This window comes from Porites lutea, chromosome 1 (assembly GCF_958299795.1).
Source record: "Porites lutea chromosome 1, jaPorLute2.1, whole genome shotgun sequence".
NCBI lineage: Eukaryota > Metazoa > Cnidaria > Anthozoa > Scleractinia > Poritidae > Porites > Porites lutea.
The window spans coordinates 2,087,701-2,103,254 of record NC_133201.1 but is presented as its reverse complement, the minus strand read 5'-3'; the positions used below and the strand labels follow the sequence as shown (position 1 = coordinate 2,103,254).

The window sequence follows — 15,554 nt, the reverse complement described above, 5'->3', positions numbered from 1 at the left end:
GAGTTTAGTGATTCGTATTTACAGTGGAGCCTGTAACGAATCGAACCGAAAACACTTTTAACTCGAGAACCTATGATGTTCATCGCCAAGTCGACGCCTTTTGCAGTACTGAAGAAGAACCCCTTTAAGTCAATACTAAAAGCCCCAATAATAGACGTGTAGTTTTTTTTCCCGCTCGTTTACACTTACCCTCGGCCACACCATCTGCTACTGGGTCTCCGAGGATGGTCTTTAAACAAAAACTAACTTTTTACAGGAGCTTCCGCTCCAGGTAATTTTTGACAAAAGCGAAGCGGGTAGCTAGGGTGGGGTATAAGAAGGTAGCGATACCCGTGCGCTTGAAGGAGTCGAGGATCACTGCCCCTCGAGCGATCGCATGTGATCACGCCCGCTTTTCTTTCATTAGGCCTCTCTCCCCTCTTGTATTTCGTCTTACCCAGTGTTTTAACCTCCTATTTCTTTAAGTTTTGTTTCATTTTCTACCCTGTCCTTAAAACCATCGATTGCATCTGTTATGAAAAATGGAATCGACTATAACAAGTCAGCTTGAATCACTCAATTTTCCTTGCTAATTGGTGTAGTTGAATTCAATTAGCTTCACGCTTGTGAAAAAAAAAAGTCAAATTGGTCACAACTAAGCCCTCGCTCGTGCTCGATTGTTCTGTCATATTACTAGCTTTTCCGATACTTTCACAGAAACATCCGACATAGGTACGTTTTCTCAGGCTGCTTTAAAAATGAAAAATGGCTTGGATTCCTAGCGCAGTTTAATTATTGTCTCCCTCGATGGTCACGTGTAAATGGTCGCACAATACATTCGACCACAATTTTCCATGGTCTACGCTCTTACAGATCATAGAAATGACGTCATAAAATGTTCAAAACTTAAGAGGAACCACGAGCCGTCGCAGGCGAGTGTCTTAACCGCAAAATTTAAACCATTTTTTGGCGTCATTTCTATGGTCTATAAGAGTGTAGATCATGGAAAATTGTGTTCGATTTGTTTTTTACAATAACAATTGTTTTTTTTTTTAACGAAAAACCCAAAACAAAACAACCTGCACTGCGTGACATGTTACGTCATGTCCATGGTCTATTTAAGCAATAGACCGGCAGACTGCTAAGCTGATCTGTCCTTGGCAGCTGATCTGTCCTTGGCAGCTGATCTGTCCTTGCTTGGTATCTTGCTCGGACAGATAAACTGCTTAAGACTGGCAGCTGATCTGTCCGAGCAAGATACCAAGCAAGGACAGATCAGCTGCCAGTCTTAAGCAGTTTAAGACCCGGATACGCAGTCTTGATTTAAGTAACATTTTAGATGGATGTAGGGCCTGCTACCTTTGCAATTCGTAATTTTAGCTTTTCTTAATTACGATTTTAATTACAAGATTTTAGAATTTTGATAAGTATAAATGAAGTTTTTGTAGTATGTATGTTCGTGAGTTATCATCAGTAGCTTTAATTCTAACTCTTAGTAGATTCTAGTTTCGACTCTATGATTCGTTTTGTATTTTTAGATTGTATTTTAGAAAGTTAGGTGACCCGTATTAGCAGTGGGGAATCCCCTCTGCTAGATTTTTGTTTGACTCGTTAATAAAGTCATTATTATTATTATTATTATAATAGACCACATACACTTTCTATGAGTTTACCGGCACAATAAACCATAGTTTATTAACCAATCAGAACGCGCGTAATATCTTAGTTTATTTATAAACTCTTATAGACCATAGCTCTCGACCAATCAGCGCGCGAGGATTCTATCAGTTGTTGTAAAATACTCAAGAGCCCGAAAGTGTAAACAGTGACTGTGTTCCTCGTCATGAGACTTGTAATGAATTCAGAAATCGGTTATGCGTTACATACCACGCACGATTTAGTCACCGGCATGGACAGATTCAACGTTTTGCGACAGTTCACTGAAATGTAAGGAGACACGCAAGATATCATCTTTTGAAGAAGGGAGGAACTCTTTTATTGTCGGCTTGTTAATGGATAAGTAAGGTAGGGGACTAATGAAGGCAATTTTTTCAGACGGCATTTACAAGACAATTCCTTGTCATCTCTGCAATCAACCAGTTGTCAAATGTCACTGAAAACTTTTTTAGAACTCATGGATGCCTCGGGAGTAATCTCATTTGTAAACAAACCTTTGAAATTGCATGTCACATAAGGTGAAAGACCCAAAATGAGCGTGTGGATTTCAAAATGCAAATTTCATTCAGGAAGTGCCGTGATGCAAAACAAGATTTGTAATTCAAAGAACTGTGCTAATTGTGGTAACACGTTTCATCTAACTTGTTTTGAGACAAACAAAAGGTTAACAGTCTTTCATTTAGTCTTCACTCAGTTAACTTGGTATAATCACGACATTCAGTTTTCGTTATCACAAGTTCATCGTTTTTTCGTCGTTTTGTTTACAGCACAAAAGTCCTGCATCTTCAACCATGACTTACGAAGTCCTTACTATTGTAGCTTTAGCCCTGTCAGGGGTGGTGGGCGTCTGTCAAGTGTTCATCTTTATTTCCGTCTTCCATTTTTCTGTCAAACTGAGACGAATACAGCAAGCAGTTGATCATCTTGCTAAGATGAAAATCGTAGAGAGAAACAAAGTGGAATCTTTGATGCGGCTACCTCCGACACCCAGGCCAGGAGAAACCGTCACTATGCTTTGCCGCGAACCACATCCTGAGTTACCAGAACAGTTCGTTATCACTGAAGGTACATCTCAACTATGGGAACCAAGACATTTTAATATTACATTGATAGATGAACAGAAGAACGAAGGATTTGAAAACAGTGAATGATCAGTGATTCTAAGAACTTCCCTCTCAACTTTGCGAAACAGAGGACATGATTTTATTTTACCTGCTGCTAAAACAGAACGCTTTAAGAGATCTTTTATTATAGGTGTCTTTTTAATTGTTTACTCTATACGTATGTTAGGACTACTCAACTATGAATAAAGACGCTTATTTATTATTATTTATTTAACTTGCATTATTCTGAGGGTCTGCAATATGTATGCATGTATGTATGTATGTAGGTTTCTTCAATCCCGTAATCCCGAGGCCTTTGAGCATTCTAACTCGCGCCATACTTTCAATTCCGAATCTCTTCCGATCTTGTTTTAAATCCCGAATCCCGAGCTTGAAATAAGGGAAATCCCGGACCCGGAAAACTTACTGGGGACCCTCTATTTTGAGAGTTGGAACTCCGCTTGCCTTGATTTTTTTTGGTTGGCAAGGTAAAGTTAATCGATCTTGAAATTGAAGAAAGCCTCTTGCTAGTTTTGATTTGAGAAAGTGCAAACAACTGAAGAGGTTAAAAATTAGGACCTGTATCGATGAAGGATTTTTTGTAGGATAGATAAATCTGAACATGGATTCATGCAAACTGGCTTGAATTAGGCTAAATTTGACCAGATCCAGACGTTTATACTGGAAGTACTGAATATGTCTTTTTTTTTTAATAATGGTTAAGTGAGAAAAACAACACTTTACGCTCTCCCGCATTTCTTTAAATCTTTTTTCCGTCCTTGCTCAACTACGACGTGAACCAAATTTTTAGTTTTTACAAGAACGAAAACCGACGAGACGATAAATTTTAATCCATCTATCTGAGCTCGGAAGCGGTCTCCTCAGATCAGCTACGTCCAGCCTTATTTCCCTACTTTTAAGTAACTGGCGGAGCTGCCTGTAATAGCGGAAAGAAGGTTGAAGGACCCGATCGATTGCAGTTTTTCAGTGACGGCGTCGCCGTGGTGCTACCGTAAGGTCTTTATGTTTAGGGTTAGGGTACCGAATTTACTCGATTAAACGCCTCAGATGGAACTGAGCAAAATTACCCATTACAAAATGGTAATCTACACCATCTAGGCAACAAGAGTTATCGTTATTGTTGTCAGCTATTTAAAAACTGTGATTTTGAAATAACCACCGCCCTTGGACAAGCGCCACCCTTAAAAAACGCCGCATAGGACTCGCTAAAAAAAATTAATAAACCTCGCGGTGTTTAATCGAATAAATACGGTAGCTGTGAACGAATCATGTATTAAAGGAAAGGGGGCGGAGGACCTCATCCTGTCCCCACCACGCCCTACCGGCTTTGCTGATTAAATTGATCTAGAATATATTTAAATCAACTTTGGTTTTCACTTTCATGAAATTGTAGCGTGCTCACGGCTGAGACTATGTAAAGTAAATTATACGCACTCTGATAAAGTAAGGTTCTTCGGGAGTCAGAAGTCGAGTTTTGATGTCATGTCGCTCCGATTGATTCGTCTAGTTAAAGTTCAGGATATCAAATGTAATTGGCTCATTCTAGCTATAACGGATTGATATCCAGATCACCTACACAATAAGTTACGTACCTGAAAAAACTACCTAGTAAACCTTAAACGAAACTGAAAAGTTAAATATGGTGAACATTATTTGTTTTTGTTTGTAAATTGCTTAATTTGTGCGCATGATCATTCAGGCATGCTGTCCCTCAGGCGAAAGTCAGTTTTGTTATAGAGGATTCCAAGATTCAGGGACAACCATTCATGTTGGTTCAATTATAAGGTAAGAGGATGCCGAATTTTTTTACGAAGTCAATAAAAGTTCTCAATTACAGTAGCGAACCGGCAGTTCACATTTGACGTTCAGATGCCATAAGATGAAGTTGTTAAATTTGCATGCTAAACAGACAAACCTTTGAACGACGATAATTAAATCAAGTAAATATATATTTTCAATTTCAGATCTGCAAAATTGTTAAGAAAACAGGCAACTTGGTGTGGCTTGAATTCAAAAGAAAAATTTAGATACTTCCTGCCTTTAACTGGCGTTGACTTCAAACTTGTCAAGGCTCGATCGATCTTGGCCACGTTTGTCGAACTTTCCAGTCAATTTGCAATATTGAGTTCTCGGCGTCTCTTTGGTCTATGAACAAGGTAACTGTGATTTGCTCTCTTCCACATATATGTAAGATAGTTGTAGAGCGATAGCTATCATCTCTGGTACTTTAATGTTCGTGTATTATTCGTTCCATACAGATAGGAACTGACAGCCTAACAGCGGAGCTCCACGCATGGTTGACGTGCTTGTTATTGTTGCTATAGTCCTGTCAGGGGTAGGGTGCTTATCCAATCTTTTCCTCTGGATTTCTATGTTTCATCTATTTGCAAAGATAAAGCGAATGGAACAGGTCATCGATGATGTTACTAACGTTAAAATCGATGAGTCCACATTCTTGTCTTTGCCACCGATACCACGGGCGGGAGAAACGATCACAATGTTACGTCGTCCACAGTCTGTGTTGTTAGAACAAGTTGTTAACTCTGAAGGAATGCCAACTCAACAAACTGATTCAGGAGAGGTTACTATTACAGGAAGTGATGTCGTAGACAAAATCAACGAAGGATTTGACAACAACGGTGCATAAACCCACTGAAAATATAGATGAATAATACAATCAAACTCATACAAAATACAAAATAATAATAAAAAATGACTTCTTATACCGGCATAACGCTGATAACGAATAAGAACTACAAAGCCGAATTAGGATATGTCACTTTGTCTTAAAGTATTACTTATGTACTTTAAAGGGTGCGCTGCATTAGGGAGGCCCCCAGTTCGAGCCCGATCTCTTGCTGGGTTTGTCATGAGTTCAACTCCTCCGCCACGCTTGTAAATTAGCCACTGACTGGTTCCCTACTGCCAATCCAGAAGGCGGGATTTTTTAACCCTTTTGTTTCATAGAAATCGTTAGTTTAAGTCATTTTCTCAGCCTCACTAGCATTCGTACATATGCGGCCTGGGGGAATGAAAGGTTTGATTGTAATGATTATTGTATTTTTCATTACTTTTTGTTTTAATGAACAATTAAGCGTTTACACATGACGTCACGGCCGCCACTGATTGGTGTTCTAAAACAATACAACGGCGGCCATGTTAGTGTTCCAAACCAATCCTGTGGGTGTTGAACTCTTTTCGTATGTAAACACTTTCTTTGGTTCCAATAAATTTCCATACATGCTGGCCACGTGAGTGGAAACGCTATATTGCTCTCGACCAATGAGCACGCGCGAATTTCTACGCTTATTGCACAGTTTTTCTGTAACTGAGCGATTTGTCGCGCACTGATTGGCCGAGGGCTATAGCTGATGATAAAACAGAGTAACAGACCATGGAAATGACTTTATGGTGGCGCAATTTGTTGTTTTCGTTTTCTCTTTCGCGCAATTTTCGCAGAAAATTTCAAAGGAAATATGCTTAAAAACTGTAAATGTTATTATAAAAAACCAATCGACAACAATTTTCCATGGTCTTCTGTCAAAATGTTAAAAAAATATGCAGTAAAACTGCTCGCCTACGGCTCCTGGCTCCACTAGAGTTTGGACAGCTTTGGCGTCATTTTCGATTTATATATGATTTGCTAAATTTAATTTACAGACAAAAAATGAAAAATGATAAATCCTGAGAAAAATTCAGTTAGCTACAGGAAAACCAGCACTCACCACACACTGAATGTATTATTCAGTCCCTTTCAGAAGGGTATGGAGGGTTATATGCTTCTGGTCCCGTTAACATAGACGATCGAGTGGTCACTGTTTACAAACGAGCTTCAGCCACTAACTTAAAAAGTTTAGCATTGCTCTGATCCAATAAAATGCAGCAAAGTACTTCTTACTAGTAGCATTCATTTCAGTGGTCACACTTCTGGATTTTATCTACAGACTTAAAAAGGTTAGAGAATCTACCCTGTATGTCACCATAAAAGAGAAGCACAGGAAATGACTGCTTTAGCTCAGTAGCGTTATTTCGTCACGTGAGTCGGTTGAAGGAAGTAAAGTCGACTCCCGATAACTCGAACCCCCGCTAACTCGAACCTCGCGCTAACTCGAACCAAAATCGATTTCCCCTGGATTTCTGTCATACATTCACTGTAATTTTACCCTCGTTAACTCAAACCTTCGATAACTCGAACTCCCGCTAACTCGAACCAATTTTCGTTTCCCCTCAGGTCATTTTCTATATAATTTTACCCTTGATAGCTCGAACCATGTTTTGCGCCCTTAAAAAGTCGGGAAAAAAGCCGTCTACGGGCGTCCGAAACATTGAACTTTGGATTTCCTATTAACGTGTTGTATAGGACATAGTTTACTAGTGGAGGCTGATGTTGATTGTCACAGGCTAACGTGAAGCAGCTTTTCTTCTCAAAACAGTAAACGCATGCTCTATTTAGGCTATGTTTTGTTACGTTATGTTCTGATTTATAATCTTAAATTAACGTATCTTTTAATTTTCACTTGATATTTCTACAATTAAATGTGATTAAAATGTTTCGGCCTGTGCAGTAAAAACCGTTTTTTACCTTACTCTCGGCTATTTTCTTCGAACTCCCGCTAACTCGAGCTCCCGATAACTCGAACCTTTTCTCGATTTCCCTTGAAGGTTCGAGTTATCGGGAGTCGACTGTATACGTTCATACCCATGGTACCCTAATTGGCCAAATCCCCTGTCACGCAATCTCGTCACTTTTAAAATATACATTACCACTTGAATCCTGGCAGTTTTCGTTAGCTTTCGTTTTACAGTTCTTCTATACGGATAACTACAACTATCTACTTAAACTGACGGTTCTTGAGTCTTGACAACTGACGCTTTCAACTGGCACCTGAAGGACCGCGGGCTTATCTTGTGTATATTGAATCTTATATTTTAATATTGAGTCTGTTGAAATAAGTGATTCTCAGTGATAGAATTCTACCAACATATAGCTCTATAAGTCCTTTAATCATTCCAGGACATGCAGGATTCTCAAGAGTCAACCAAAATACTTCGCTCACTTTTTGACAGCATTTAACGCTAAAACTAGCTTATACACTGACACTCCTGATAATATAACGGCGCGTTCTTTAAAGTCTTTCCTATGGTATGAATCATTTTCGGCCGATACACGCAAGCTCGTAATAGATATCCCTTAGTCACCGCACGAACTCTTATATTCTCTTCATAACTGATTACCGCACCGTATCACTATCAGTATTTACTACGCTTTCACTTCACATTGTACTGGACCGCATGTTATTTAGCCTTCACAATTATATTAGCAAGGTCAACTGCCCGGAGAACTTTCCTGATGGTGAATGAAACGTCGCCGGTATTGTCAATGCCTGTTTCATTTTGCTAGATCTAGCGGCATACTGTTTGCGCACGAAAAGGTGTAACACTTTCAATAAAATACTGTTGCTCTACCTTAAGGTGATGTTACACGGGCGATTTGCAACGACGATTTTTAACGCAACACACTTCAAGATTGTTGCGACATTGTTTCGAATGGTTGCGACATTGTCCCAACATTGCAGCGCTGTGTTGCGCAAAAAAAAGTCGTTGTTGAATCGTTCCATGTAACATCGCCTTTAGAAAAGCTGGTGAGAAATACTTTGGTATTTTATATTGTCTATTACGCGGCAAAAAGTGAATCTATCCTAGTAAGTATGTAGCAGAATAGTTAAACAAAAAGTATAAATTGATCATGGGAAACTAAGCTGGCTTTGGATCCCAAGCGTACGGGGATTTGGGATGCTGTTGGCAGTAAAATCGTTTTAGTATGTACTAAAAACCTCCCTGAAACGCAACAGCTCATAGGCAGTACTTTCTTTCTTTTCGTCCAGTCATTCTTTTGGCTGCTAGGTGGTTTTTGTAGGTAGTGACCTTTAATGTGAAATTAAATTAAGTTTTCATGAGTTTTGTCCGCCTGTAAGAACTGCTAAAAAAAATGGAGAGGAACCGTCATAGGAGTCAGATTTTTCAGTTATTCTTCAACTTGTCTAAAACTAAAATTTTGCCCCTAGTTATAACGGGTTCTCCATACGAACCAGAGATTAATTTGGCCGCCTCCTATTACCTTGCTACCAGTAGGTCAAGGTGACTTTCACTTGAAATATAATAGCAAAATACCAAAAAAACAAGCAACGTGAACTGATTTCCTGATTGACTTGAAGCTGTTAATAAGTCTTTTGGTTCAAATAAAACATCTTGTGTTACTGTGTTGGGAGGTTTCGTAGGGGTGTGGTAATAGTTTCTCGTACGGCTCTAGTAGTGGAAATATAAACGCTTTTATTGTGGACGTTAGTGGATCCATCTGTAGCCTGCGAAAACATCCGTTTATCCTCGCTCTTCGTCGCTGGGGACGTTTCACGTGGAGGAACGTGACGTTCCTCCGCGCGAAACGTCCCCAACGACGAGGAGCGAGGAGAAACGGATGTTTTCGCAGGCTAATCCATCTGTAACTCAAAACACTTCGTATGCATATCAGTGGAGTTTGGAGATGGGGATGTATCCTGCGGGGCTCTTGGGTTAATATCATGCCGGAATAATACCCCTTCGTGGGTATCCCGGATACAAACTTTAAACACTCGATTGAAACGTGATAGGACCTGATCCTCGATATGCATGTAAGGAAGGCGGGGGTTTTGGACGAATATTGGCCGGACACCCCGCTGTGTAAACCAGAGGTCCTATCATGCATAAAGATCACGCAACTGTATTATCGTTTCACTCAAAACAATTTTGGCAAGCTAGAGTTTTCTTTATCATTTATAACATGTCTGATGTTGAAAAATTCTCCAAGATTCTGACAGCCAATTGCTTATTATGCGTTTTGAATGACTTACGAAGGAATTGTAAGTACATGTTAAATCTCAACGGACCAAGAACAAAAATGGTCATCCGTGTAGCCTGCGTGGAAAGCGTTTCCGCGAGAGTTCATCGAGAAAGTTGGAACGCGCGAGAGCAAAAGCTCGATTGGCCGAACGCTTACTACACAGGCTATCATCCGTGCGGCTGAATCGTGGGATGTTGAATGTATTCGATCAGGGTAATGGGCTCCTGATTCGAGCTGAGTAACGGAGTACGTCGATGAATTTCTTCCTGCAGGCAGGTTTGAACTACTGCTCTAGTTTGGCTAACTTGGCCTCATTCGAGATCAGGCCCAATTTTAGCAGCCTCCATACACTTTCTCTTTCGTGGTCGTTTCGCCTTTCCCGACAGAGAGATTTTATTTAAAAAGCGAAAGTCATAGAGCCTGATCTTAGGTTGTACCTGGCCTATACATAAATCATCAAACTGTGATACTCTATGCAAAGAAACCGAAAGTTTTAGAAGAGTTTTAGGAATGAGCTGAATCAGCGAAAGGCTTATCTGCAGATATAAACAAGAAACTACGAAACTTCTCTTTAATTCTTGTTTATTGTTTGTGAAACCTGATCAAAACAGGATGCCAAAGGAACCACAAATCCCAAACCCTTGGGGAGCTGACCGATTCTTTGTACTTTACTTCCTGGTGGAAAGCAAGGGATTTTTCCCTGTTATATCCTGTCTTTATTTCGTATAAAAAAGAAAACAAATGTTCATGTGACAAGAACTTAAAGGCGTCTTTTTCTTTATCGAACTGATTTTGAAATTTGATTTTTTTCCACATTGTTACTGATACGCCGGGGTTTTAACCAAGCTAATATGAGGTCAAGGTTTCGCTTTCATACTTCCTCATTAGTAGTCTTAAATCATAGCTCAACTCAAGTCACACAGTACAAGACTCTTTAATATCCATATCACGTTTCGGCTCATCGTGACGGAACTTGGAAAAAACGATACGGAATATTCATAAGGAAGTCACTAGCAGAAAAAGCGAGCACGGGTCGTTTGGCAAAACGGAATAATCTTTCAGATGAGGCGTAAAGCAGCAGTGTGATAAAGTTTTCTTCGAAGGTAAGGAGAGTCGTTGAGCATATTGAGTGTTACATTACCATTCGGGACAGACTATGACCTTCATGTCGTTGGTCACAGCCTTAAATTATGCATTGAAAGATCGCGAGTGAATGCTGAGCTAGACTAAGGTGCTTTGGACTGCAAAATAAACATTCTTTAGTCTCGTCTGAAGGGAATTCATGTCCATTGACTCCGATTTCCACCATACTGTAGAAGTTTTGAACAATTCTTTAAGACCTTTAAGGAGCAAGAATGAAGAATTGGAACAATTTCAGTCAAAGAAACCGCATTTTCGTATTAAAAAAAACAAAAAAAAACAAACACGAATAGGCTGATCAAGGTGCAAATTCTCTACTGTAATAAACGTGTCCCTTTTTGTCCAATACTGAAGTAGGTGTGAGTCACAGATATTCTTTACCTCAGAAGTTGACTGAAAAAAGTACGATATAAGAGCCCAACCTAACCTAAATCTCATATTCGATAAGTGGAATAACAATAGCTGATGATAAACGTGACTGCTGACAACTACCCCAGCGAAACATGTTTGAAAAACAAGCTTTGTTGTTTCAACCTCGTTTCAGCACGAGGTCACTGACAATTGGAAAACCTTCATTCTTTTGAATGCCTTTTTTCGAATTTTTTCGCTGCCTGATATTTTTCACATCTAGGAAAACCGAGATAAGAACTTAAAGGCATCATTAGAAATTGTGGTGTATTTGACTGATAAATTTAGGTATTTTCTGTTGGATATTGGCTCAGTGGCTTCAGTAACCGGCTGATATATTTAGATCCATCCAGTTCCGGTTGTGAATATTTGCTCTTGAATCCAAAGAATTCAATAACAATCTGCCATTCTTTGTTCAACATCATGAAAAAGCGAGATTTTATATTAATTTAAAACTGTGGAAATTTAAAATAATTTTGAAGATCGAAAAACTGTAGAATGAAACAATAAGTCGTCTTTCAAGATATTTCCTGCAACATGAAAAATTACTGGTCGCTTTCGACCAATTTTGCAATGCAAATTAATGCGTCAGCAATCACTTATCATTCTTGCGTAACTGAATTTAAAATAAGTCAAAGGGTTAATCCCGCTCGAGGGACGAAAGTTTCATTTTTGCACGAGACGCCAAGGCACCAAAGATCGATCTGCTGTTAGAAGCAGAAATACGGCCTGTCTACGTTACGTCAATCCGTATTCGCCAGTTATATCTATATCGTGAAAACATCTTTTTTCCTATCAGGCGAGTGTCTTGAAGATTTAAAAAGACTTGGTTGCTTGGTGTCGCAGGGTTCCCCGTTTTTAAGTCTAAGCCAAGGCCGGGCTTGAGCTCTACCCTAGCGTCGCTGGTAATTGGCCCGACGGATTTAACCAAAGTGACTGTAAGTACTAAAATGTTTTCTTGATGCCGATATATATATTGAAATTGGTTAGTACTCACTAAGGCTCTTGAAAACAAGACTGTTTATCTTGCGATCCACCGTATAGACCGATACGGACCTTGATGATGCGAAGAACGCAGTTGAGCGTACACAGTAATTTTTTATTTCAATAAATGTTTGTAATGCAATGTTTGTAAACTTCATTGTCATGAAGTATTTAAGCGAACGGAAGTTTTTGCCTACTAAAAAACCGATTGAGTTGCTCATTTCACAAGTATTTTCAACTGTATTTCCTTGTAGCATTCCGTCAAAAGTGACTACCTGCATGTAAAAGCTTTCTTCAGCTATATACGTCTGTAGTGTACAATATCACTGAGTCGGCTTTTGTAGTAGAAAAAAAAAAACGTTAAGAAATGCTTCACTGTTTCAAAGAGTATGAAGGATCGAGGAAAATTTTGGTCAGCCGTTCAGTCCTTTTTGGCCGGCTGCCGGTAATTCATGACCCCGGGTGACAAATGGAATTACTGAGATCGAGTGTACAGTAAATCTACCGTCTTTTAGTATTTGATCAGCTGCAAACTATTTTCGATGCGGATGGAATGTTAAGTTGGACAAATAGAATGTGACCGCGAGGCAAAATACTTAATCAACAGTTCGAAAGCTGACCGTATTGTAGCCATACTCATGATTCCCTAAATGAAAGGAAATATACCGCAGATAAAGATTACCAGAAAATTTACTAATTTGTCCCAAAAGCGAACTGAATTATGAATAAATAGACAATAGAAATGAGGAAAAGACATTTTACTTTAAAATGGGCAAGATCTTTCTCCTACTGAGCTCCAAACCAGCAAGCAGGTTACGGCTGGTTAACCAGTGCTTTGTGATACCGGAAGTCTTTAGGTGGACAATGGAGGGTACTAAAACACAATGAAAGGGTTTTGTAAACAAAGTCAGTGATAGACTGATGAAAAAGTTATTTCCTACTCTTCCTTTTAGTACAACGAGATTTAGCGTTACAGAAATGCCATTTGTAGCAATCAGTTGGATAATTTTTGACAATTCCACTCCACACTGAATTGTCGTGCAGTTGGACCTCTCCACAATAGATCACAACAGCCACTTTGGGGATATACGAAAGTGGCCGTTATAGAGAGGTTTAAACAAGAGTCAATGTATGGATTGTCTGCCAAAGAAATGACTGTTGTAGAGAGGTGGTCGTTCGTGGAGATTCGACTGTAGTTAGACGCGAGGTCTGACATTTATTAAGGGTCCCTATAGTGTTCTTCAATCCCGTTATCTAGACCCAGATTTTCGCTCAATCCCGTAATCCCGACATCATTTACGGGTCCCGGAACTCGCCCCCGGCCATTTTGCTTTAAAATCCCGAATCCCGTTTTGGCGTAGAGGACCTTGCAGTAGGTTTGATTCCTGCGTACCGCTATCTTCATTAACTCAATGCGGCGGGTACCAGGGCCTACTGGTCTGCTCAAGTTAGTAATACATTAACTAAGTTTATACTTTTCTCTACAGGGCCTGGGAATGACTCTTGAAAAACTGTCCTTGATCCTCGCAGGGGTTGCCTGCGGATGCCTCGTGTTCCTTTGTATTATTGTAATATTTCTGTGTGTATCAGTCAAGCGAATTCGGCAGCGGTTAGAAGAACTCACTGGAAATGGAACTCGGCACCTCGCGAAGGCAAACAACAACGATCAAGAGCAAGGAAGACGCAGAAACAGCTACACTGGAGAACCATTAGCTAAACCCCGAGTACCATCTGCTGTGTACCAGGACCCTGAGGAAACAGTTACTCGTTTGGAGCGAGAGACTGGGCAAACAGGTCTCATCTCAAGTGGGTGTTTAGTAACTCCAGGGGTAGTAGGACTGGCAGCTGCTCCAGGTAGTTTTTTACCATCTTTTAAACCGGAAAGCTGCACGCAGGACTTAGACATGCAACACCCCGTTGAAAAGACACCACAGAAATCAGAGAAAAAGATTTTTGAATATGTCAATGAGGGCTACAGCCCAGAGTACAGGCTGCATTCCAGCTCAGAAGAATCGAACGATGTAGAACCATCAGAGCCTATATACGGCAACCAGGAAGTATTTTCTGAACAGCCAATCTACGAAAATACTGATGGAGAAGAAGAGATTTATCAGAATACAGGAGAGCTAAGGACTATCAATAACCCGGAGAGTATTCGGTGTAACACAATGGACATCTCCAAAGTACATTGACATCCGCGATTACTTTCCAGTCGCCACGCTGCCTGGTCAAAACACAAGAAGGATGGTGACGAGTCAGCTTAGTTATGGAGATCTTGGAGAACAAAAGAAAAAGCAAACTTTGCCTAACAAGGCGTGAAAAATGCTTCAAGAAAAATTGAGCATTATCATTTAAATAATGGATTTAGCGAAGTTTAAGCTTACCAAAAATGATTTCTTCTTCGTAATGAGAGGGCCGGCTGGCCTGATACGGACCTGATCAAACGCGTTTTAAAGAGAAGCTGTTTTAGAATTATGGATTCTTGCTTGCAGCTGACAGTTGTTATTTTAACCTCTCTGTAACGAGGAGTGAAATTATAATTATTACCAAAAAATTATATTACGCGGTAAAATAGTGTATATAGGAATGGCATTGACACTTGAAGTTTTTGTTGAATAAAAACTCCAGCTATGATTACCCGTGCTTGTGTTTTTAACACTTTGTAGTTTTAAATCATAAATGGTCGATAACTAGGAGTCTCAATTGCAAGCCATTGGGTTTACCCCTAAGAATTGTACAAAACTATAACAGAAGTGTGGCACCATGTAAGGTAATCCAGCCTGACAGTTCTGGATTCTGGATTCCAAGCCAAAGATTCCGGATTCTAGGTACTGGATTCTGGAATCGCTGCCAGTGGAACTTGGATTCTATATGCCATTCGTTAGCGGCATCCGGATTCTTTGAAATATATTCCGGATTCCACAGCTCAGGATTCAAGAATCTACAAGGAAAATTTCCCAGATTCCTGATTCCAAAAGCACAAATGTCCCTGATTTCAGAATCCCTATTCCCTCGCTATAGCCCTGGGCCGGGTTGTTCGAAGCTGGGTTAAGATAACCTGGGGTCAGTGCGAAATTTGAACTCAGATATGAGAGCTTGTATTCACTTTGCCTTCAATTTGATGATTGGATACTCTTAAAACAATAGATACAATTATCCGATAGAGTGCTTTTAATAGAAAGAAAAAGAAACCCGGGTTAAAATTAAACCCTGGGTTAGCGCTAACCGGCGTTCGAACAACTGGGCCCTGTACTTGCGCCCCCCCCCCCCCCCCCCCCACCTCCATTCCCTTTTCCCTGTGGGTATAGATGAGCCGCTGAAGGTTTGAAACGCTGACCCTGCTTAGGAGAAAAAAATTATAAAAT

General features: G+C 40.0%; 1 protein-coding gene across 1 annotated transcript; it reads left to right on the top strand.

The window, feature by feature from the left end:
• Positions 1 to 11,865: 11,865 nt before the first annotated feature.
• LOC140941971 (uncharacterized) lies at positions 11,866 to 14,946 on the top strand. The gene is made up of 3 exons (XM_073390972.1): positions 11,866 to 12,007; positions 12,039 to 12,143; positions 13,677 to 14,946. Exon 3 carries the CDS (start codon positions 13,686 to 13,688, stop codon positions 14,379 to 14,381), a length of 696 nt encoding a protein of 231 aa, XP_073247073.1. The 5' UTR covers positions 11,866 to 12,007; positions 12,039 to 12,143; positions 13,677 to 13,685; the 3' UTR covers positions 14,382 to 14,946.
• Positions 14,947 to 15,554: the final 608 nt, after the last annotated feature.

Excerpts from the sequence above, each read along its gene's own strand:
- LOC140941971 (XM_073390972.1), top strand. The coding sequence starts at position 13,686 with ATGACTCTTGAAAAACTGTCCTTGATCCTCGCAGGGGTTGCCTGCGGA.